Here is a 25,719-nt window from a genome sequence, read left to right as displayed (position 1 = left end):
ATCAGAACCAGAACCACTGGAATGTTTCTGGACCAGAACCACTGGACTGTATCTGAACCAGAACCACTGGACTGTTTCTGGCCCAGAACCAGAACCACTGCACTGTATCTGGACCAGAAACAGAACCACTGGACTGTTTCTGGACCAGAACCACTGCACTGTATCTGGACCAGAACCAGAACCACTGCACTGTATCTGGACCAGATCCAGAACCACTGGACTGTTTCTGGACCAGAACCAGAACCACTGGACTGTATCTGAACCAGAACCACTGGACTGTTTCTGGCCCAGAACCAGAACCACTGCACTGTATCTGGACCAGAAACAGAACCACTGGACTGTTTCTGGACCAGAACCACTGCACTGTATCTGGACCAGAACCAGAACCACTGGACTGTTTCTGGACCAGATCCAGAACCACTGGACTGCTTCTGGACCAGAACCAGAACCACTGGACTGTATCTGGACCAGAACCAGAACCAGAACCACTGGAATGTTTCTGGACCAGAACCAGAACCACTGGACTGTTTCTGGACCAGATCCAGAACCACTGGACTGTATCTGGACCAGAACCAGAACCACACCCACCTGCTGTTTCTGGCCCAGAACCAGAACCACTGCACTGTATCTGGACCAGAACCAGAACCACTAGACTGTTTCTGGACCAGAACCAGAACCACTGGACTGTATCTGGACCAGAACCACTGGACTGTTTCTGGACCAGAACCAGAACCACCGCACTGTATCTGGACCAGAACCAGAACCACTGGAATGTTTCTGGACCAGAAACAGAACCACTGGACTGTTTCTGGACCAGAACCAGAACCACTGGAATGTTTCTGGACCAGAACCAGAACCACTGGAATGTTTCTGGACCAGATCCAGAACCACTGGACTGTTTCTGGACCAGAACCAGAACCAGAACCACTGGACTGTTTCTGGACCAGAACCAGAACCACTGGACTGTATCTGGACCAGAACCACTGGACTGTTTCTGGACCAGAACCAGAACCACTGCACTGTATCTGGACCAGAACCAGAACCACTGGAATGTTTCTGGACCAGAACCACTGGACTGTTTCTGGACCAGAACCAGAACCACTGCACTGTATCTGGACCAGAACCAGAACCACTGGAATGTTTCTGGACCAGAACCACTGGACTGTTTCTGGACCAGAACCAGAACCACTGGACTGTATCTGGACCAGAACCACTGGACTGTTTCTGGACCAGAACCAGAACCACTGGACTGTTTCTGGACCAGAACCGCTGGACTGTATCTGGACCAGAACCACTGGACTATCTGGACCAGAACCACTGGACTGTTTCTGGACCGGAACCACTGGACTGTATCTGAACCAGAACCACTGGACTGTATCTGGATCAGAACCACTGGACTGTATCTGGACCAGAACCAGAACCACTGCCACCTGTTAGGTGCCGGCGTGGAGCGCCCCGCTGGCACCAGAGCTGAGCAGATTACATTTTCCAAGGCTGAGCCAGAATCTAGAACCAGAAGCTAGAACCAGAAGCTAGAACCTAGAACCAGAATCTAGAACCACAGAGACGACAGTGCAGATAAAAGGTTTATGGCAGGTGTGGGTCATGTGACATGGACGAATAAATCTACCAATCTCTTCTCAGTCATTTCATTTTATTAAATGTTCTTTATTGTCAGCAAGTGAAGATCCAGCAGCTGTTAATATTTAGTTCCAGTAAAATGTGAATCAGACCCTAAAGATCATTTGCACAGCTTGTGTGTTTGGTACAGGTCAGTTAAAAACGTTGTAAAACTGCTAACGCACATATGAATAATAATTCATTGGTTCTCTTAATAACAGCTAATCAATAAAGCCATAAATCCATAAACAATGGGTAAGTTCATTATGTAGTTACACACTGATGCCTATAGGTGGCTGTAGCCGCCTACAGATGTGTGTGCAGCCTGGAGGCGTCTACTGCTGAGGAAACATGGAGAATCAAGAGCTCCTTCTACATTGCTTTATCTTATTTATTTATTTGAATTAGGACAATGTACATTTATCAACATGTCAGCTTAAAGCATCAATGTAAATATGCCACAATTAGCACAAAAGCTAATTTTCATCTGTTGTCCTAAGGAAGGTAAGCTGGTGAAGATTCTCAGTCATCAGGTCATGGTGATCCCAAAAAGTTAAAAACAAAGCAACTGGACTTGTTTTCCGTAGTGAAGACGTTTCACTTTCTCTCCAGGAAGCTTTCCCAATTCAAATGTCTGGAGTAATGATGAGTACCAAGCTTTATAGTACTGCCCAAAAAAGGCCTGTAATGGCTTGGATAACATGCAGATTCAACCAGGTCCACTTCTCTGCAATGGGGAGTTATTACAGTCGTTATTGGCTTGGCTTAAAGGAACGATGTTTTGATCAACCGTATGGAGGTGAGAGTTAAGGTGATGATTGGCTGGAATTAATCCTATAGCTGTGTTGTAAGCTTTAGAGAGCTGGAACCTAAGGCCTCCTCCTCTGTTTAAGGTTTCTCTCTCTTAACGTAGATGGCTTCCTTCACACCCCTTTCAATCCATCATCACATTCTTGTCCAAAATGTTCACACTTTGGTCCATTTTAAGGACCAAAGTGTGAACATTGTGGTCCTCAAAGAGTGTCCTTTGTCCTTAACAACAGTGAACATTAAACCAGACGCTATGGGACAGAACAGAGTGGACACAAACAGATAAGATGGCCATAACAAGATCACAATAAAATCAGGTTAACAGGCCCAACGAAACAGATGAATTCACCTGTAAACATGTCTGGTTAGTTTTCAACCAATGTTACAAGGAGATTTAAAACTTATGTAGACTGCACAGCCGCTAACATGAGCTAGCAGCGTGTTCCCTAACCGCTCCTCTGATGGACGTAACCGTTTGGCCAAGTTTGGTCCACCGCCGCTCAGATCAGGGCCGGATCATCCATGAGGGCCAGTGGGCCAGTGCCCAGGGGCACCAACCATGGGGGGGGCACCACATGACACATGCTTTAAAAATATATTTTTCATAAATTGTTATATTATTTACTTGAAATTGTTGAAAGACCATGCATTATTCGTTTTGTGAACACTAATATCACAATAATAATAAATGATAAATAAATCAAGATTTTTTTGATTTCAACATTTTAAAATGAGATATTTGAATATTGCTCACTGCTCATATGCCTACATGTAGTTGTGTAAGTTAGTAAATAGTAAATTACATTGCAGAAATCCCCTTGATTATGTCTGATGTTTTTGACCGGAGGACAGCACGGGTAAGGGGGGGGGGGGGCTTTGAGGTATAGTGCCCAGGGGCACCACATTGTCTTAATACGGGCCTGGCTCAGATTACAACCTCCTCTGCTGTTTGTTTTAGTAATGTTGCTTATAAAATCTGTTAGAGGAGGAGGAGCAAGTCCATTTAAAGCTTTAAAACAAGGCACGCATCCGGAAATATCGGATGGCGCTCAAGGTCTAAAATGTTACAATAATGATAACGTTAAGGCTTTTTGTCAAGAACTTTCAGAGTTTTCTTGCAGAGAGACTGTAGGGGTTTCAGAATAGCCTCTGAAGTGTGAGACCGTGTGGTTTGGCAGTAGTTTATAATCTAAATAAGCTAAATATCTCGGCAGGCATAAAGGTTGTTGCTGATTCAAAACTCAGAGAGAGATTAAACCTAATTATATTTGAGATTCTCTTTACATGCTGCTTGAAATTTAAATTAGAGTCAAAGACCACTCCAAGATATTTAAAGTGTTCAACCACATTCCATCTCTCTCCATTGATTAACACAGATGGTTCATCGCCCTCTACTGGCTGTCGGGAGAATAACATACAGACTGTTTTTCTAATGTTAAGATGTAGGCAGGAGTCCTGGAGCCACTGAGACACTGATAGCGCTGGAGAGAACAGCAGCAGCTTCACTTTTACTTTTTGCATGAACATATAGTACAGTGTCATCAGCATATAATTGGATTTTTACAGTTTTACAGATATTAGATAAATAATTGACATAAAAGCTGAATAGAATTGTGGAACTCCAGCAGAGCCAGTGAGGAAGGTGCACTGTGAATGATCTGTTTGAGTGGTTCCTGAGTGGTGTGACACAATCAACTCATTTCATTTATTTAAAGGTCTTTATTGTGTCTTTGTGTTATATGTCATCTGTTCACATCTCAAAAAATGGAGACAAAGGTTTTTGATTCTTCTTGACTCATCCACCCTGTGGAGACCTCACCCACTTTTACCTGATACTCCAGATATATTATTCCATGTTGTGGTTTCTGCTGTTCCATTTTTAGGTGTGTAGTGGGAAATAATTGATAACTGATTCCCCAGTTCCTTATTGAGCGCAATGAAACAGTGATTCAGCCAAGTTCCAGCATTTATTGAGAACCAGAGCGGAGATAAAGTAATCACACCCCTGGCTAGGCCGCAGTCTGCCCCTTGTCTGCTGCCAGCTGAATCTCCTCTGAATCCGTCCACCTCATTCTCACGTAATACGAACATCTCAAACCCAAACATTGACAGTCTCACACAGAAAATGTGCTAGTGTTGACCTTGTTTTAACCAGGGTTTCAAAGAAGAACACTTTCTATTTGTTTGTCTTTTTCCACTGGCATCATTGAGATGCATCAGTGTATTCTTAGTCATGTCATGTTTGTGGGCTCCACTTCCACCAGAGAGCCGGTAAAATACGGAGCTAAAACAGTGACAGCTTGCAGTGATATAGAAAAGTGATTTGTAAAATTACACATTGAAAAAGAGATTTGCCATTGAAAAATTAGACATTTTTCACCCTATACCCGAGGTGAGCTCTGACCGCCTGCAGTAACACCAATAATCCAGCAGGTGGCAGCAGTGGCCAATAACCAAGGTGAGCTCTGACCGCCTGCAGTACCACCGATAATCCAGCAGGTGGCAGCAGTGGCCAATAACCAAGGTGAGCTGTGACCGCCTGCAGTAGCACCAATAATCCAGCAGGTGGCAGCAGTGATACTTTTAGCAAGTAAGTCGATCAGACAAAGAAGAAGGGCTGCAGTGTGCTGCTCGGAGCTCAACTCACTAAATCTTCAAGGAAATAATAATTTAGAGTCTTTTTAACGGGCCGAAAGCTGCTGTGGCCTCCGGTTAGCTGTGAACCGCGGGGCCGATCCACAGTTCTCCGCGCGGCCTCAGCGCGTCTCTGCGGGAGAAGATGTACCGCGGCCGGCCTCCGTTTAGGGGCTACATGCCTCCTCCGAGGCCTCATCCGTCTGCAGGATACCGGGACGATAGGGCCAGGCCCAGACCTCCGTACCACCAGGACTACCCGGAGTACCGGGACCATGTAGGTCCGGACTCCTACCGCCGGAGGTACCCCTCCCCGGGCTCCGGAGGTCACCGTGGCGGGGACATGTGGGCCGCCGGTCCGCCTCCTGAGGTGAGTGCTACCGAACCCAAACCGCGCCGAATGATGTGAAAACCTGTCACTTCTGTCTCACAGGAAGGTCAGGTGTGAAGCTGGTCCTGGACCAGAACACGCCCAAGTTCTGACGGGTTCCCCGTCTGGTCTGCTGCTAATAGACGGAGCTGCAGACCAGACTCCATTCAAAAAAAGCTCAATTTAAACTGCAGCGTCCAGAACCTGAGACTCTGAGCTGCAGACCGGACCCCGCTCAGAACCGGAGATTCAGGCCGGTCATGTGTGAAATTCTGCTGCCCTAAAATAATCTGTAGTGTCGCTGGAGCATCCATGATGAGAGGAATAAGCAGCTAAACATGGCTGTTGCCTTGTTCTAGGTGGCTGAAATATTTTGTTCCCTCCATGCAACTTAGTTAAATAAATGTCTCTTAATGATTGGTTGTTGTGAGGAATAAACGACCCAGAGCGTTATTGGTTGATGCTGTCTCCCTGGGTAACAACATCACATGGTTCCCCTCTGATGTTTTTTTTTTTTTTTTTCTCTTTTTAAAGAGAGCAAATATGTTCTCATCCTTCAGTGACAGCATGCTTGCTAGATGAAGATATAAATTACCTAAAGGAGCAATAAGTAATAATGACACCTACTCTTTCAAATCAGAACAACAGCCTGCCAGTGACAATCTAATATGCCGTTTCCTCAGCGGTCCATTGCTGCTGTGAAACCCCAGTGAATGTTTACGTCCTCAGGGCGGGTCTATTATGATGTGTTCTGTTCTGGTTCTGCTTCTCTTTCTGGCTTCCATGTCCAGGGGTCCGTTCTTCGTACGTTGCTTAAAACATCCGAGATCAGACACATCCAAGATGATTTCATCCGGTTAATCTCGGTCTGGCTAATTGGGTTCTTCATCACACCTGTTGTTTATGATTAGTATGGCTGGATTGAGTTATCTGAGATAACTGCGCGTTCATGCGTTTGTTTAAAAGGGGAAATGTATCGATAGTAGAAACAATGATCAGCAGCGCTGCTATTGGCTGTTCAGCAAAGAACGCCCACAGTTTTTCTCCCAGCAGAACACGAGCTTTTAATGGAGGTTATGCTGAATTTGAGTCATTAATTAAAACGACAGGGAACACCTCAAAGTCTGCTAAAGCCAGGAGAGAGGGCTGGTAAAAAGCAGCAGACAAATTAATGCGTAAATACTGTCCATGGTAGATGTTTCTATCACTTTCTACAGTATGTATTTTTGCATTTTAATAATCTGATATTTACTTTGTTCTTTTATATCAGAGCCTCCAGGGGACCCACTAGAACATGGGAACAAGTAAAAGTGAAATACAATAATACTCTACAAAATGGTAGCCTTTAATTATTGTACATTATTTTAAAAAGGCACTTGTTATGTCAAGAGATCCAAATTTCAGTGTCATTCCTTAGACACTGGAAGTGGAACATGTGCAAACTGGGAATTTTAACAAAAAAATTCTTTATCTAGAAAAAAATGAAGTTCTTTCTTTTCCAAGTCATCCACAGTTTACACGGTAAAACTGTATTGCTCCGTGTCTAGATAATCCATCCATAGTTTTTTCTAATACAATATAAGGCTCGACAGGAAGCAAGCCTTTCAAAATAAAACTCAGCTTCACAATAAAATGGCCTGAACAAATCTTCTTACTGAATATGATAAAAATAAAAAGCAAACTATCATACAAATAACTTAAATATTTTATATTTATGGCTCCAACATCACTTTTTCCTCTTTAAAAGCCACTGTTAAATGATGTTTGTCTGTTTATAACAGCCACCAAGAAAAATCTCTCTACAATTACACTGTCGCGCTGCGCTAAAGGATCCTGTCTATTGCGCAATACGCGATTAAATCGAAAAACTCTGAAATTATTCTTGCACCTTTCGCAACAGGTTGCTGTCGTAAAAATGGACATGGCTACGACAGCCTTCCCTATCTCCGCTTATTAAGCTGCGATCTAATCTTGTTTACATGAAATAAGCCTGCTCTCGAGCAGGTTTAACCAGGCGCACATGTTGCTATGACAACAAGTCCAGGATGAGTTTCGAAGAACCAAACGATCCAAGATCATGCCAAATCGTCAACAATGAGATCCAGCTAACTGAGTTAGCGACGTACGAAGAACGGACCCCATGTCTCTTTAACTAACATAAAACACCAAACGCTCTGTTCTGTGCTGGGAACATTGGGAGCTCTCGTGTGATTGGTCAGGAACCAGGAAGTAAACACGGCTACACTCTAAAGCGAAGTAGTTCTGGACGGTACCTCCAGGGGTCACTACTGGAGGTACCGTCCAGGGGAAAAGGTTGTAAATCTACTCTCAAGACAGAGGACATAATTGAGAAGTAGTTAGACCAAAAATTATATAATTTGGGACAAAGAAAGAACATGTGGCCAAGATTGTATGGAGAGCCTTTGCATTTGTCACATATATCCACGACATCCGGGTAAATCTGAGAAAGCCTAGATTTAGAGAAATGAATCCTATGTACAACTTTAAACTGGATCAAACTAAGATGAGCACAGGATGAGGAAGATCGAATTCTGCTGATGGCATCATCCCAAATATTTTGTGTCAGCTGGATTCCCAACTCTTTATTCCATGCATCCCTAAGATTGACATTAGAATCAACCCTTAAATTTGAAATAAAACTATAAATCTTTGAAATCGGACCTTTTTGGATTGGATTATACGCAATAATTTTTCCCCAGGGCTGTTCAGGACGTATAGAAGGGAAATTTGGGAAACATTTGGAGGCAAAATTTCTAACTTGTAGATAACGAAATAGATGCGTACCAGGTAAACTATATTTGGAAGATAAATTCGCAAAGCTTCCAAATACTCCTGATGTATAAAGGCTTCTTATTTGTTTAAAACCTCTATCATACCAAACTGAAAATGATGGGTCAAAGAGGAAAAAAACACATGTTAAAGACATAGAAAACTAAAACAAGAAAAGGTAAAAAAACACGTTAAAAACATAGAAAACTAAAACAAGAAAAGGTAGAAAAAAACATCTAAAAACATAGAAAACTAAAACAAGAAAAGGTAAAAAAATTTAAGAACATAGAAAACTAAAACAAGAAAAGGTAAAAAAAACACGCTAAAAACAGAAAACTAAAACAAGAAAAGGTTTAAAAAAAAACATCTAAAAACATAGAAAACTAAAGCAAGATAAGATAAAAAAAACACGTTAAAAACATAGAAAACTAAAACAAGAAAAGGTAAAAAAAACACGTTAAAAACATAGAAAACTAAAGAAAAGGTAAAAAAACATCTAAAAACATAGAAAACTAAAACATGAAAAGGTAAAAAAACACACGTTAAAAACATAGAAAACTAAAACAGGAAAAGGTAGAAAAAACATCTAAAAACATAGAAAACTAAAACAAGAAAAGGTAAAAAATATCTAAAAACATAGAAAACTAAAACAAGAAAAGGTAAAAAAAACAAAAAAATAAAACAAGAAAAGGTAAAAAAAACACGTTAAAAACAGAAAACTAAAACAAGAAAAGGTAAAAAAAAACGTTAACATAGAAAACTAAAACAAGAAAAGGTAGAAAAACCATCTAAAAATATAGAAAACTAAAACAGGAAAAGGTAAAAAAAACATCTAAAAACATAGAAAACTAAAACAGGAAAAGGTAAAAAAACCATCTAAAAACATAGAAAACTAAAACAAGAAAAGGTAAAAAAAAAACACGTTAAAAATAAAACAAGAAAAGGTAAAAAAAACACGTTAAAAACAGAAAACTAAAACAAGAAAAGGTAAAAAAAAACGTTAACATAGAAAACTAAAACAAGAAAAGGTAGAAAAACCATCTAAAAATATAGAAAACTAAAACAGGAAAAGGTAAAAAAAACATCTAAAAACATAGAAAACTAAAACAGGAAAAGGTAAAAAAAACATCTAAAAATATAGAAAACTAAAACAAGAAAAGGTAAAAATAAACACGTTAAAAACAGAACACTAAAACAAGAAAAGGTAAAAAAAAAGTTAAACATAGAAAACTAAAACAAGAAAAGGTAAAAAAAAAACACGTTAAAAATAAAACAAGAAAAGGTAAAAAAAACACGTTAAAAACAGAAAACTAAAACAAGAAAAGGTAAAAAAAAACGTTAACATAGAAAACTAAAACAAGAAAAGGTAGAAAAACCATCTAAAAATATAGAAAACTAAAACAGGAAAAGGTAAAAAAAAACATCTAAAAACATAGAAAACTAAAAGAGGAAAAGGTAAAAAAAACATCTAAAAATATAGAAAACTAAAACAAGAAAAGGTAAAAAAAAACACGTTAAAAACAGAAAACTAAAACAAGAAAAGGTAAAAAAAAACGTTAACATAGAAAACTAAAACAAGAAAAGGTAGAAAAACCATCTAAAAATATAGAAAACTAAAACAGGAAAAGGTAAAAAAAACATCTAAAAACATAGAAAACTAAAACAGGAAAAGGTAAAAAAACCATCTAAAAACATAGAAAACTAAAACAAGAAAAGGTAAAAAAAAAAACACGTTAAAAATAAAACAAGAAAAGGTAAAAAAAACACGTTAAAAACAGAAAACTAAAACAAGAAAAGGTAAAAAAAAACGTTAACATAGAAAACTAAAACAAGAAAAGGTAGAAAAACCATCTAAAAATATAGAAAACTAAAACAGGAAAAGGTAAAAAAAAACATCTAAAAACATAGAAAACTAAAACAGGAAAAGGTAAAAAAAAACATCTAAAAATATAGAAAACTAAAACAAGAAAAGGTAAAAATAAACACGTTAAAAACAGAACACTAAAACAAGAAAAGGTAAAAAAAAAGTTAAACATAGAAAACTAAAACAAGAAAAGGTAAAAAAAAAACACGTTAAAAATAAAACAAGAAAAGGTAAAAAAAACACGTTAAAAACAGAAAACTAAAACAAGAAAAGGTAAAAAAAACGTTAACATAGAAAACTAAAACAAGAAAAGGTAGAAAAACCATCTAAAAATATAGAAAACTAAAACAGGAAAAGGTAAAAAAAAACATCTAAAAACATAGAAAACTAAAACAGGAAAAGGTAAAAAAAACATCTAAAAATATAGAAAACTAAAACAAGAAAAGGTAAAAATAAACACGTTAACAGAACACTAAAACAAGAAAAGGTAAAAAAAAAGTTAAACATAGAAAACAAAAACAAGAAAAGGAAGGAAAAAAACATGTTAAAAACATTGAAAACAAACCGTGAGTTTTCAATTTCCACTAGTAAGGCTGATTGGTTCCTGATAGGTTGAAGTGGTACAAGAACCGGACCGGAATCTGAACCTGAGACTCTGGGTGGGGTCAGGTTGGAGGAAAGTCTGTGTCGACCCGATTTGGTGACAGGTTCTGGTGTGTTCAGCTGTTTGCGACGTGAGGCATCCCGGGTCGGCTGAAGCATGAATGTGCTGTTGACTTAATGATCCGAGGTTCTGGGTGATCAGAACATCACGCTCAGATGAACAGTTGTGGAGAACGGGTTCTAAAACAAGAAGTCCAGATCAACCCAGTGGGCGGGTCCATTACTGAGCTAATTATCTGGTTCTGTGTGTTGTCTCCTGCAGAGGTCTCCGTCTCACAGAGGACCGGCTCATATGGACCACAACCGGGTCATGGGCATGGGGAACGAGCTGCCCGGTCCACATGGACCTGTCCCCCCGCCGCACCATCACGACAGGTAACCAGAGACACCAGAACACTGGAGGAAGATCAGTTCTGTTGGACCGGTCCGAATGTCACTGACTGGTACTGAGTCGGGCTCGGTATTATTCACAACCTCACAGTTCGCTTTGGATTCAATATTCATCTAAATGTTTCAGTATTGACTGATTTTGTGAGAAATTCCCATTTTTAGATGAGCAGTTGTTACATTTTATTTATTTATATTTTGTCCTCATGAACAGCCAATCAGCTTCCAGTTCCTGTAATAATCCGTCCATCCGTCTTCTTCCTATTATCCGGGGTCGGGTCGCGGGGGCAGCAGCTTCAGTAGGGAGGCCCAGACGTCCCTCTCTCCAGCCACTTGGGCCAGCTCCTCAGGAGGAATCCCAAGGCGTTCCCAGCAGAGAGACATAGTCCCTCCAGCGTGTCCTGGGTCTTCCCCTGGGTCTCCTCCCGGTGGGACGTGCCCGGAACACCTCACCAGGGAGGCGTCCAGGAGGCATCCTGACCAGATGCCCGAGCCACCTCAACTGGCTCCTCTGGACGTGGAGGAGCAGCGGCTCTACTCTGAGTCCTCCCCGGATGACTGAGCTCCTCACCCTATCTCTAAGGAAGAGCCCAGACACACTACGGAGAAAACTCATTTCAGCCGCTTGTATCCGGGATCTCGTTCTTTCGGTCACGACCCAAAGCTCGTGACCATAGATGAGGGTAGGAACGTAGATCGACCGGTAAATCGAGAGCTTGGCCTTTTGGCTCAGCTCTCTCTTCACCACAACGGATCGGTACAGCGCCCGCTTCACAGCAGACGCTGCACCAATCCGCCTGTCGATCTCCCGCTCCATCTTCCCCTCATTCGTGAACAAGACCCCAAGATACTTGAACTCCTCCACTAGGGGCAGCACATCCTCCCCAACCCGGAGAAGGCACTCTACCCTTTTCCGGTTCAAGACCATGGTCTCGGATTTGGAGGCACTGATTTTCATCCCGGCCGCTTCGCACTCGGCTGCGAACCGCTCCAGTGAGAGCTGTAGATCACGCCCTGATGAAGCCAATAGGACCACGTCCTGTAATAATGTTGTTGAGCAATTAAATATAAATAAGGAGGAAAAGGGTGACAGAACTGCACTGGAAATCCAAATGATTCTCCTTTCCATCAATGACGTCTGAAAATAAATCTAGCTGTTATCTGCTGAATGTGGATCAGTCCTCAGAGCTGGACTGGGGGGTTCTGGCGTTGATTTTCCAGCGAGGCTCCCTCCAGAGGGCGAAAGTAAAAGTGCACTGTCGTAAAGATGCTCAGCTGTTCTGGTTTCTCCTGTTCTTTGTTGTTGAACATCAAGCTTCCCGCAGCGGTAGCGTCTCGCCAACATTCAAAAAAAATAAAATAATAAAATAATAATAATAAAACTCGATATGCTTGCATGTTTATTTGACGTTAACACGCGGTTCTTTGTTGTTGCTTTTGCGTGTGCATATAGTGAATGGCAGGGCAAAAACACATGGAGTTCTCGTGGTAAAGCAAGACTGACTCTCGCAATGCACCAGACTTCTGAACCTGTGGGTGCGGGCCGAGGGCTCCTGCAATTGCAAGTGCCGTATTTCCCCCACAGACCACCAGGGCGGCCGAGAAAACCTTTGTTCGACCTGAAATGACTCATTTAATCATCCAAAACGGTATGGAACACATTAATTAACTGAAAAATGTTGCATAGTATGCCTTTTAAAAGGGCCGGTTGCACGTGTATAGACGAAACCTTTCATTTCATAATTTCACATAGAAGTATAAAAAATGCACAGTAACATAGAAATAGCAACCTTATGCCCAATTTATACAGTGTATCTGCAAAAAAGTTGATATTGGGGTGAGTTACACTTACAGGAGGCACAGTTTTAGCCACTTTATACACTTTAAAAGGATATATACCTCTACTTAATGACATGATATGCCTTTTTTTTTTTTTTTTGGGCTCTTGAGGGCCGGATAATTTACCTTGACGGGCCGGATTCGGCCCGCGGGCCTTGAGTTTGACACCTGTGCCTTAGAGCAACCTGAACTAACATGAACCAAAGCAACAAAATCCTATAAAGAGCCGACCAGACTGGGTCGTCCGGCTGAAGGAAGACAGCCAGAGCAGAAATGCTCGGTGAGTTTTATGCCTCAAACAAAACGTTCCAGGGATGAGCCTCCAACTAAAGCCCCAGCTGCTCTTCCACTGGTGACCACAACTAGCTCCATCCCTGACCCGTTTAGCCGCCCAGAACCCAACAGCGGGCCGCCGGAGCATCCCGTGGACAGCAATGTGTGTTCAGTTCTGGCTCGGCCAATGAGCTTTTTATTTTGCATTTCCCCTCGATAAGCTGCTCCGTGAAGATGGTCGGCAGACACAAGGCTTTGTTTTCTGTTCGAAAACAGAAACAAAAAGTGTAATCAGTGTTTTTATCAAGCTCCTCATTTATGTGTCATTTATTCAAAACCTCCTTCAAGCACTTTGACATCCAGATATTCCTGTTCACAATTACTAAACTCAGCTAAAAAAATTCTGCACTGTAATCATTACATCCTACAAGTAATCTAATTGTCTAAAGGTATATTCAGCTATATTTCTCATTAATTCTTAAAATAATTCATCCAATGTGTGTGTTACCTTTCAATGTCTGACATTTGAAAGTTCTCTGCAACATAATTTTATCATCTCACTGCTCACTAATGTTTGAAGGTTCACCTTATCGTAGTTAACGGACAGTCAAAGAAGTGTACTAAAACCTTTTGGAAACTCCTTGCTGAACCAGCTCTAAAATACTTTAAATGCGTTCTTAAAACCCAAACAGTAAACCCCTAAATGTATAAAAGATGCTCCACTCTGTAGATTTCCAAAATGTCATTGTTTTAATCAAAAGCATTCCTACATATTTTTCTTATTTTGAAAACTCAGCTGAGAAACAGGAAGTGTTTGCTTGCCCAAGAGCACACCAAGTCGTCATTGGTTGATATTCAGGAAGTGGGCGTGGCCTAGGGAGGGGACAGGAAGTAGTTCTGTGAATCAGTTTCAGCTTGACCGTGCATCAAACCAAAAGGACTTTTAAATGAAAGCAGATGATATATGCCTAAAGGGTACTGCAATTCTAACCCTTTAATTCCATATTTTAATAATCCCAGTTGGCTTTAACAGACAGTTTATCTACTCAGCCCTGGTTATATTCTATAACCCCCTGTTTGAATGTGTTTGAAACAAATCTTTAAACTGTGGACAGTAACCCATGTTTCTCTTTAAAAACATCTCCCCTTGTTCATTTAATTACTCCATACAGCTCTAGATAAATATGAGACTTTAAACCTGTTTCAAACATTTGTTTCAGTGATAATACACTCAACTACACTTTTAACTTTGTCCGAATCAGTCCTTTATTAAGTATCCCGTTCTCAGCTCTCATGTGTTTAGTTTAAACCCTGCAGAAGGAAGAAAAAAAAAACAGGTTACTCATTTGTCATTTATCAATAAAGGGCTCTAAACCCGCTTTACTAGACTACAGTATTTTTTTTGGAGACTGGAACCAAGGTCCACTGGACGCATTACCGATGTAAGCCACTCGCTACTACCGACCCGTTTAAAACAATTATCCTCAATCTGCTCACATAGGACCTGAGATCACAGCCCCTAAAGATTTAATAAAGGAAATCTCACCTTATCATCTTTGCAGCTGCTGCTGGAATGTTATCTCCCTCTGTGAACCTTTGGAGTCACCACTTGTTAAAGAATTGACCTGGCTATGTCACCCCGAGTTCTTTTGCTGAATAATGGGGTGTTTCTATTGTAGACTTCTGTACTGATAAAAAGACTCTTGAAACCAAAACTATATTTTAACATATTTTTTTTCCCAAAATATATTTATTTAAGTTTTAATTGTTTAAGTAGACATCTTGAACAGTGTATACAATATGACAACAGAAATAATAGCATTCCTTGTTCACACCAAAGTGAAGTACAGACAAAAACAGTAAAAAAAAACAGAAAAAAAAAAGACTAACAAATGTCCTCTCATAGTATCTGTTCTAGTACAGCTGGTCACCTTTCACATTATATTGGGAATTAAGTTTAACAGTAAAAGTCCTTCAATAAATTGTCTTTGAGAACTGCAATACACTTGCTCTTCAATTATTATCACCGTCTTCTGAAATATTTAAATGCTTGACATATGTGATGAAGGAATTCCAGATAGATTCAAACAGGTCCTGTTTGCCCTTCAATATATACATAATTCTTTCCAAAGGGAGGACAGATAACATCTGCTGCAGCCATAGGTTGATGGTCGGTCTGCGAATCTTCTTCCAACAGATCGATATACACCTCTTTGCATTAAGTAAACTTAAGTTTATAAACACTTGTTCATTTTTTGTATAAGTATGTTTTCCTGGGTATATTCCAAACACAAATAGCTTTGGCTCAAAGATTATCTGTTTGGAAATTCTTTTTTCAATGGTATGCTTTACCTCTTTCCAGAACTGTATAATTTCCCTGCACTGCCACATACAGTGGACCAGAGTTCCTCTGCCTTCTGTGCATTTTGGACATACATCAGGTATCTCCTTGTTATATCTGTTGAGGTCCACCGGTGTTATGTACACCCGCATTAACCATTTAAATTGAATAAGCTTAAGGGCTGTATTAATAGAGCTGGTGTGGGCCAATTTACAAGCTGTCTGCCAATCTTCTTCTAATAACTCTATCGATAAGTCTTCTTTCCAAGCCTGAAGTCTATCCTGAGATCCCTCTGAAGTATGCGACATCATTAAGTGATAAAAGTCTGTTATGATTCCTTTCTTCAAACTGTCCTTCGTTAACATTTTTTCTAACGTTGACATGACAGGCTTTGTTAACTCATTGTTCTGATTTGTTCGTATGAAGTTCCTAAGTTGGAGATATTTGAAGAAATGTTTCTTATCCAGATGAAATTTATGCTGTAAATCCTGAAAGCTCATTAGTATGTCTGAGTCTGACTCATAACAATTCTGAATCATTTGGAGTCCTTTGTCTTTCCATAGTTTGAATGTTGGGTCAGTTCTTCCAGGTACAAAGAGCTGGTTTCCCCACACCGGGCTGATTTTAACATATTTAATCTAAAAGGCAGAGGGATGTTTACGGCTTCAGTACTGGGCTCTCAAACACAACAGCGAGACGGGCAGATTTACGGACGCCAGAGAGCCCTCTTCATTCCTTACCCAGACGTTAAGTAGGACCCATTTTGTACACCCATTCAAGGCGTGTCCCGTGTGATATCCGTGTTCCCATCATCACATTGGTAGAGAAGATCATGCTATAATGCAGACGTGTCCTAGCTGACACATCTTCCCCTAATCATTCTGTCCAATCTAAGTATGTCAGGCTCTGTGTCTCCAGAGTCTGTTGTCTACCTGTAATCTACATGGTAACCGATTTCGCAGTCCAGTCTCTGTAATCTCATAATCTCTAACAAACAAGTGGGAGTGCAAGGTTTACCCATGGCACAGGATAGAACAACATTACTTAAAACCAGCATATGATCAGAACTAGCATTTACACCTATTTCAAGATTAGTCACAGAGAGGCCATGAGGGAGGACAATGTCCAATGTGATGGTGTGTGGAACCAGTCACCCACTGCACCAGGTTAATTCAATTCAATTAAATTTTATTTATATAGCGCCAATTCATGAAACACGTCATCTCAAGGCACTTTCCAAATTCAATCAGATCATACAGATTGGTCAAACAATTTCCAATCTAAGGGAACGGAGTTGATGGCATCAAGTCTCTCCAAGCAGCATTCACTCCTCCTGAAAGAGCGTAGAGCCACAGTGGACAGTCGTCTGCATTGTTGATGGCTTTGCAGCAATCCCTCATACTGAGCATGCATGAAGCGACAGTGGAGAGGAAAACTCCCCTTTAACAGGGAGGAGAACCTCCAGCAGAACCAGAACCAGGCTCAGTGTGAACGCTCATCTGCCTCCACCCACTGGGGCTTAGAGAAGACAGAGCAGAGACACAGAAAGCTCAGAAGCTCACATTGACCCAGGAGTACTTTCTATGTTAGAGAAGACAGAGCAGAGACACAGAAAGCGCAGAAGCTCACATTGACCCAGGAGTACTTTCTATGGTAGAGAAGACAGAGCAGAGACACAGAAAGCTCAGAAGCTCACATTGACCCAGGAGTACTTTCTATGTTAGATGGTAATAGTGGATGATCTGCCTCCCCTGATGATGTCACAGCTAACAGAACGCCAGACCAGGTGTACCTTCTATGAAGAGAAAAATGATAGAGAACAAAAAGTTAAAAGCTGAAATAACAACAAACTGTAGATTGGAGAGTAGTAGGAGAAATCAGTAGAGTGACAGAAATAGACCCTGATGTCCTCCAGCAGCCTAAGCCTATCACAGCACAACTATAGAGATAGCTCAGGGTAACATGAGCCACTCTGACTAGAAGCTTTGTCAAAAAGGAAAGTTTTAAGATTAGTCCTAAAAGTAGACGGGGTGTCTGCCTCACGGACCAAAACTGGGAGTTGGTTCCACAGGAGAGGAGCCTGATAGCTAAAGGATCTGCCTCCCATTCTACTTTTAGAGACTATAGGAACCACCAGCAGACCTGCAGTCTGAGAGCAAAGTGCTCTGTTAGGAACATACGGGGTAATCAGAGCTCTGATATATGATGGAGCTTGATTATTAAGGGCTTTATACGTTAGAAGAAGAATTTTTAATTCTATTCTTAATTTAACAGGAAGCCAGTGAAGGGAAGCTAAAACAGGAGAAATATGATCCCTCTGGTTGATTTTCATCAGAACTCTTACTGCAGCATTTTGGATCAGCTGAAGGCTTTGAACTGCATTTTGTGGACTTCCTGATAGTAAAGAATTACAATAGTCCAGCCTTGAAGTAACAAATGCATGGACTAGTTTTTCAGCAACACTCCTGGACAGAATGTTTCTAATTTTGGCGATATTCCTGAGGTGAAAAAAGGAAACTCTGGAAACCTGTTTAATATGGGATTTAAATGACATGTCTTGGTCAAAAATAACACCAAGATTTTTTACTTTATCACCAGAGGGCAATTTAATGCCACCCAGATTAAGTGATTGATTAAGAAGTTTATTTTTTTAGGTCCAAAAAATACAACTTCTGTCTTGTCAGAATTTAAATGCAGGAATGACTGCAGTCGAAGTAATTGATTGGATTCATCAGGATTTATGGATAGATATAGCTGGGGGCAACAGGACAAGTATAGACACAAGTCCATTATCTGAGGCCAGAGCTGTTTCAGTGCTATGATGAGCTCTGAAGCCTGACTGAAACTCCTCAAGTAGGTCATTACTTTGTAAATGTTCACAAAGTTGATTAGCAACTACTTTCTCAAGAATTTTAGATAAGAAAAGAAGATTAGATATAGGTCTGTAATTTACTAACTCATCTTGATCAAGAGAAGGTTTCTTAAGTAAAGGTTTAATAACAGCTACTTTAAAAGTCTGTGGTACATATCCATTTACTAACGATAGATTAATCATGTCTAAAATAGGGTCACTGATCAAAGGGAATATGTCCTTAAACAACTTGGTTGGGATTGGGTCTAACATACAGATAGGTTTAGATGAAGCTAAAGTTTTAGATAGCTCAGAAAGCTCTACTGCTTCTAGACAGTTCAGACACTGCGCAGGTTCTAAAGATTCCTCCAACGCTGCCTCACTTACTGAGGACGAGGTAATCATGTTTGGGAGGATGCCAATTATTTTATTTTTAATAGAATCAATTTTATTTATGAAGAATAAAGTCATTCCTACTAAGAGCTAAGGGAATGGATGGATCAATGGAGCTATGACTCTGGGTAAGTTTGGCAACTGTGCTGAAGAGAAATCTAGGATTATTTTTATTCTCTTCAATTAATGATGAAAAATATGCTGCTCTAACTCTGCGGTGGGTCTTGTTATACAACAATAGACTGTCCCTCCAGATTAAGTAGGATTCCTCTTGGTGTGTAGAGCACCATTTTCTCTCTAATTTCCTAACATTGTGCTTCAAGGAACGCAGCTCTGAATTAAACCAGGGAGCCAGCTTCCTGTGAATAATTACCTTCTTTTTCAAGGGAGCTACATTGTCTAATGCAGAACGCAATGACGAAGTCACACCGTTAACAAACACATCTTTTTGTGAATGGGAAGAAACAACATTGCTGCTATCTGCAGGGTATTTCTGTGATACTGAGGATATTAAAAGGGGGACAGACTCTTTTAAGTTTGATACAGCATTATCCGATAAAGATCTACTATAATGGAACCCTCTTTTGTGGCTGGAGAACTTAGTTAGATTAAACTCAAAGGTTATTAAAAATGATCAGATAGGACAGGGTTGTGAGAGAATACTGTTAATTCTTCACAATCAATGCCATATGTCAGCACAAGGTCTAAAGTATGAAGCCAAGAGTGCGTCGGTTTATGCACATTTTGAGCAAAACCAATTGAATCTAGGATAGTTTTAAAGGCTACACTAAGGTTATCACATTGTGTCAACATAGATGTTAAAATCCCCCACTATAATAACCTTGTCAGTGTTTATCACCAAATCAGATAAGAAGTCTGACAACTGATCCAAAAACTGAGAGTAATGGCCTGGTGGACGATACAAAACAAAGAATAATTGAATAACTGGAGGGAGTTGACTCATTTATACTAACATAGTCCTCTTGTAGCCAGGTTTCTGTGAGACAAAATAAATCAATCTGATTATCAGAAATCAATTCATTAACTAACAAAGTCTTTGGAGGGAGATACCTTATATTTAATAGACCACATTTAATTGTTTTATTTTTTGTTTCAAGGTGAACCGTATTGATTTTTATTAGATTTTTATGATTTGTTCCTTTTAGATCAGTTTTTGATCTGTTAAGTTTTGGCCGTGGGAAAGACAACGTCTCAATAGGATAATGGATGGGTAACAGTACAGAAGCTACAGAGAGGCGTGTTAAACTACGGCTCTGCTTCCTGGTCTGGACCCTGGGTTGTCAGCATTTAGGAGAACTAATAAATCCGGACAGATTTCTAGAAAGAAGAGCTGCACCATCCAAAGTAGGATGGATGCCGTCTCTCCTGATCAGACCAGGTTTTCCCCAGAAAGTTCTCCAGTTATCAATGTAGCCCACGTCGTTTTCAGGACACCACCTAGACAACCAGCGGTTCAATGATGACATGCGGCTAAACATGTCATCACTGGTCAAATCAGGCAGGGGACCAGAGAATTGTTTTAGCAAACTCACACACCGAAGCAACACCAACTTTAGTGACCTCCGATCGGCGTGACCGGGTGTCATTACCGCCAGCGTGAATAACAATCTTACTGTATTTACGCTTATCCTTAGCCAGCAGTTTCAGGTAAGATTCTATGTCGCCCGTTCTGGCCCCTGGCAGGCATTTAACTATGGTCCCTGGTGTCTCTAGTGCCACGTTTCTGACTATGGAGCTGCCAATAATCAGGGTTGGCTTCTCAGCAGGTGTGTCGCTGAGTGGGGAAAATTTGTTAGAAACGCAGACGGGTTGGTGGTGAACTGGGGGCTGAAATCTAGAGCTATGCTTCCTACGAACCGTCACCCAGCCGGCCTGGTGCCGGGGCGCCTAACAGCTGTTTTTTCAACAGCAAGGAGCCGGGTCTCCAATTCTGACACCCTCGCCTCCAAAGCTACAAAAACACTTATTACACTTTATTACAAGTACCATTATCACTAAAGGATGTAGAGGAATAATTAGACATCTGACACAGAGAGCAGGAGATAAGGGGAGACTAAGACGGAGAAGCTGAAGTAATAGTAGGAAAAGGAGCCATTGTCGCGCTAAAGCTAGGCTAAAGCTAGGCTAGCGCCCTCTTACCACGTCGAGAAAAGCAAACCGTGTGAAACACGAGGAGTTCCCAAACGTGAAGTGCAGCAACAGAGAATGTTTTAAAAGTTTTTATGTGTTAGAAACAGATATCACAGCAGAGAAAAAAAAACTGAGTCTTTAACACCAAAACCGCAATTCACACCTTGAGAAAAGGAAGTGACACAATACGCCTGACCGCAAACAGGAAGGAACAGAAACAAGAGGATTCAAAGAGTTAATGAAGGTAAAACAGTCCTCCACCAGTGGCTTCATGGCACAACTAAAATCCCCAAATATAAGTACTCAATCATAGTGAATCATTATTCTTGACAAGAAAAATAAGTCCTTAATCTATTTCAGAGGGCAGTGAACGACGGCACAGAGCCGTCAAATAACGTGACCTTGAAACTTGAAGGTGAAGATGGTGCAGTGCATGGTTTACATTGAAAGTGCTTCTTGTAAACAACCACGTTCCCCCTCCGCATCTTGATGTCCGAGGGGAGCCTAAATAGGAACACCCAGGTGGTAGAAGTTCCACAAAGACGCTGGACACACCGGGCTCAATCCAGGTTTTCGTTATACAGAGAAAATCCAGGCTACTGGAAGCGATGAAGTCTCTCAGGATGAAAGTTTTGTTTGCCAGAGATCAGGCGTTCACCAGGCCGAACCTGGCAGGAGGCGTGGGCTGCAGTTCGGCAGACCGAGGAACCCGGTGTAGCGTCCTCAAACTCAGCAGGTTAGCTCCGCGCAGAGCCCAGAGAAGCAAGGCGGGCGTGACCAGGTGTGGACTTCCATGCCAACGAAAACATCAGACAGGGATTAATGGGATCCAGAAGACACCGAGGCACCAAGGAAAACAGTAATCTATTCCTTACCAGGGAAATGGAAGTTGATCTTCCCAGGCAAATTTAAATTTTCACCAGCTGGCCACTATGTTTACCGCGGTGACGATGGCACCTTCGCTGAAAGTTTAAAGCTGGTGCTCAGCATGTACGAGTTGGGACTAAATAGGTGTGGGGGCAAAGTTTTATACCCACCATAGTGAACCACACCTTGACCTTTGAAATGAGATTGAATATCAAGGAGAGATTGACGATCATGCACGAGCAAAGACTTAATGCACATTTCTAAACATTAAAAACAAAAGGAACGCAAACAAAACAATGAGAGACCAAGAGCCTGCCAAATACACTGGTGCCATCTTGGTTCTTCCACACCTAATCCCTCTCCTTTATCTGCCAAACTAAGATCTTTGGCAGATAAATAGGTTGATACAGACCGTTCCCTCCATAGAACCCTCCTCTAACAATCTCAAACTGCTCCCAGGACGTGGTGTTCATGGATTGTTGATATAATATAAAGTGCAGCAGGGTAACCGAGTAACCACAGAACGTTCAACTTCTCCAGTCATTAATGGCTCCGAGGAACTCAAACGTCTCATCTTGTGTTGAAGTTGGATGCTCCAGGCTATTTAGCAGTAAAGTCCGGTTCTGTCAACACACAGATCTATGTGAGGTTATTAAATGTGTGTTCTCTTCTGGTCTGATCGGGCAGCATAACATAGGACATTTTATCACAGGAGATATTTTGAGACTCCTTTACCTGACAAGAACCAAACTGCTCAGTCAGCTCCACTTATGTTTCTCTATAGAGATTACCCTCCACGACCCCAATACGAGCAGTGCGGCAGTAGGGGCCGAAGTCCAGGCCAGAGCCAGCAACGGAGCAAGAGCCGCCACCTTGACCAAAGCCGCAGTCCTGACCGGAGCCGAGCCAAGAGCCGAGGGCGAAGCAAGAGCCGCAGTCCGGACCGGAGCCGAGCCAAGAGCCGTGGGCGGAGCAAGAGCCGCAGTCCGGACCGGAGCCGAGCCAAGAGCCGTGGGCGGAGCAAGAGCCGCAGTCCGGACCGGAGCCGAGCCAAGAGCCGTGGGCGGAGCAAGAGCCGAGGCAGAAGCAAGAGCCGCAGTCCTGACCGGAGCCGAGCCAAGAGCCGTGGGCGGAGCAAGAGCCGACACCGCAGCAAGTCTAGATCCAGGTCTAGATCCCGGGGTAAGGGCAGAGGAAGGAGTCATAGTCGCCGTAGACGCAGCAGTTCCAGTTCCAGCAGTTCCAGCAGAGACAGCGACCCAAAATTCGATAGGGCCTTTGAAGAGCTAGAGATGGCCCGACGCAAGAAGGAGGTTGAGGAGCTGTTGGGTCAGCCGACCAAATCCATCCTGAAGAAACACAACAGTTACGAAGACTCACCATCTGTCCGGGTATGTTAATTTCCACCCGAGTCTAGTACCAGTTAAACTGCTTAGTTACGGTTCTTTCTGCAAGTAAAGCCAGGAGAGTTCAGTTGGCGTCATCTAAACATGATGTTTGACATTAATGAGTCCAGAATAATGAGCTGTTCAGGTGTTAGATCCAGCTGATGAGGTGGTGTCGCATTAAATTGTCGTTTTGCGCCTCAGGGCTCCGACTCGCCTGGGGATCTGGACCGCACCATGTCCCGTGTGGCCGACCAGCTGCTGCAGGCTGTAAAAATGAACGATCCGCAGGCTGTGGCGGCGGTGCTCTCAGAACTGCGGTCCGACCCCCAGATGTCTCAGCGGGCCAACCTCAACAATGAAATCAAAGAAATCCTGACCCTGTTGGGCATGGCAGAACCGGTGGGCGGAGTTGAGCAGAGACCTTTGGACGATATCGATGACGAAGAAAAGTTCTTGTATGGAGATTTAGAGGAGCCCAAAATCTTGGCGCCCGCAGATCCAGTCCGACACAATAGCCTGGATCTGTTTGGAGATGTGACGGAGGACTCGTTGTACTCCGATCACTCCTCGCAGAGAGCCGGTGTTGCTCAGGTGTACAACTGCCCTCCGACCATTTCACCTCATCTTCAGGCCCCTCCCAGTGTGAGTGAGAGGAGCAGTTACATGAGTCGGCCCAGTATCAGCCCTGACCAGAATGTCACGGTTCAGCCGTCCAATCCGGCCTACCCACCGGGAATGGAACCCCTGGAGGAGAGTGAACGCCTGGCTTTGGAGGAGTATGAGAAGATCCAGGACCTGCTGAAGACCATCGGGCTCGACCTGGGCGTTGGCGAGATCACCAAGATGGCTGCCCGGACCAAGGAGCGCCTTCATGGGAACAAGCAGCCTCCAAAGACACCCACGCGGCGGCGCCGCTACTCTTCCGGCAGCTCCAATGGCAGCTGCCAGAGCCGCAGGAGGCGGAGCCGGAGCGGCAGTTCGAGTAGCAGCAGCAGAAGTCGCAGTCATGGGCGGGGGACCAAACGGGGGGCCAGCTGGAGCAGTGAGGACCACGAGCCCAAGAAGAACACAGCTTCTAAAACTTCCAAAGACTGGGAGGTGAAGGAGGCAAAGAGCGAGTGGAGTACCACCATGAAACCTCAGACCTCTGACCCGTCCCCCATCCCAACTCTCACGGGCCTACCCATCCCTAGCTACCCTCCTACACAGCTCCCTGGCATGGTGCCCCCAACCTACCCCACTGCAGCGTATGGCCAGTATGGAAACTATTTGCCCTACATGCATCAGCAGTGGCCCCCCATGTACCCACCCCCTAGCATGGCCCTGCCCCCTCAGACCACCACAGATGACCTGGTGGCGGCTGGGAGCTACAAAACGCCTTACAGCACACCTACCCCTGAGGCAGGGTCTAAAGGTTAGAAACCCACTCTCAGACCTGGCTTTAGTCTGCTGTGATTGGTCGCTCTGAGCTGCAGAACCAATCAGAGTGAGCCTGGTGTTCAGATCCATCAGCTGTGTGTGTGGTCCTCAGGTGCTGTGAGGAACATTAGTCAGGAAGAACAGCGGCGCAGGAGTCAGGACCAGAACATTTCTGACGAGCAGAACAACGAGAGCGAGAAACTAAAGGTGACTGCCGTGCTCCACATTCACGCTGTCCTGTTCCTGATCCCTCGGTTCTGTGGTACTGGTTCTGCTGACTGTGTATGTTTTTTTTTTTTCAGGTTCTGGAGGAGCGGGAAAAGCTGAAACAAGAGCGGGAGGTCAGAATGACAAAGAAAGAGTACCTAATAAAGGAGCTGGAGCGACTCCGAAAGCAGCAGGGTGAGTCCCTGAGGATTCTGCTCTGTTCTGATCCGGCTCCTGGAGTCCAGACAAAGTCACAACCAGGTGTAATGCAAAGTGTTTTAACCAAGATTTGGATCAGGATCAGTATGAAATGAGCTGGGTGCAGCTGAAGGAACTGAGTTACAGCTCTGCTACAGGTGACTGTGTGAATCACAGAGCTGTTCTGGGTCTGACCTCCATCTGGACTTCTGTGAAACGTTTCCCACATGTTCTCCTCTCTCCAGGCGAGCTGCTGAGGAAGAAGCGCCGCGAGAAGGACGGCCACAAGGACCCCCTCCTGCAGGAGATAAACCGCCTACAGGAGGAGGTTATGGCTCAGATCTCCAACCTGCGCAGGGAGCACGAGGCTGCCGAAAAGAAACGCAGCGAGATTGAGAAGGTCGCGCTCATCCTGGGCCTGAGCCCGTCAGACCGGCCCGGCAAGGCCGGCAAGCGGGTCAAAAACCAGGAGCAGAAAGGGCCGCCTCCACAGAAGGAGAAACCGGTGCCAGAGAAGAAGCCTGAGGAGCAGCCAGTGGCCGGCAGCTCTGCGGTAAAGGTACAGCTCCTTTGGTGGAGGTGACAGTGAGGAATAGTCCGACAGCATAGCTAGGGAAGGTTCTAACAGAACCCCCCTCGTTCTCATTCAGTCAG

General features: G+C 42.9%; 1 protein-coding gene across 4 annotated transcripts in view; it reads left to right on the top strand.

The window, feature by feature from the left end:
- The first annotated feature begins 5,011 nt into the window (after positions 1 to 5,011).
- The window catches only part of znf318 (zinc finger protein 318), a 32,581-nt gene continuing 11,873 nt past the window's right edge, over positions 5,012 to 25,719 (top strand). For 2 of the 4 annotated variants that reach the window (XR_004927625.1, XM_036126387.1), the window contains exons 1-7: positions 5,012 to 5,434; positions 11,014 to 11,126; positions 22,638 to 23,244; positions 23,443 to 24,655; positions 24,773 to 24,867; positions 24,963 to 25,062; positions 25,311 to 25,624. Coding sequence is in view for 3 of the 4 variants with exons in the window: in XM_036126387.1 (XP_035982280.1) it covers positions 5,210 to 5,434; positions 11,014 to 11,126; positions 22,638 to 23,244; positions 23,443 to 24,655; positions 24,773 to 24,867; positions 24,963 to 25,062; positions 25,311 to 25,624 (2,667 nt within the window). In the remaining variant the exon portion in view is untranslated. The remainder of the gene's footprint in view (positions 5,435 to 11,013; positions 11,127 to 22,637; positions 23,245 to 23,442; positions 24,656 to 24,772; positions 24,868 to 24,962; positions 25,063 to 25,310; positions 25,625 to 25,719) is intronic. The other 2 variants (XM_036126386.1, XM_036126385.1) reach the window with 1 other exon arrangement.

Source organism: Fundulus heteroclitus, chromosome 22 (genome assembly GCF_011125445.2).
Source record: "Fundulus heteroclitus isolate FHET01 chromosome 22, MU-UCD_Fhet_4.1, whole genome shotgun sequence".
NCBI lineage: Eukaryota > Metazoa > Chordata > Actinopteri > Cyprinodontiformes > Fundulidae > Fundulus > Fundulus heteroclitus.
The sequence above is the reverse complement of the archived record's forward strand: the minus strand, read 5'-3'. Positions and strand labels throughout refer to the sequence as shown.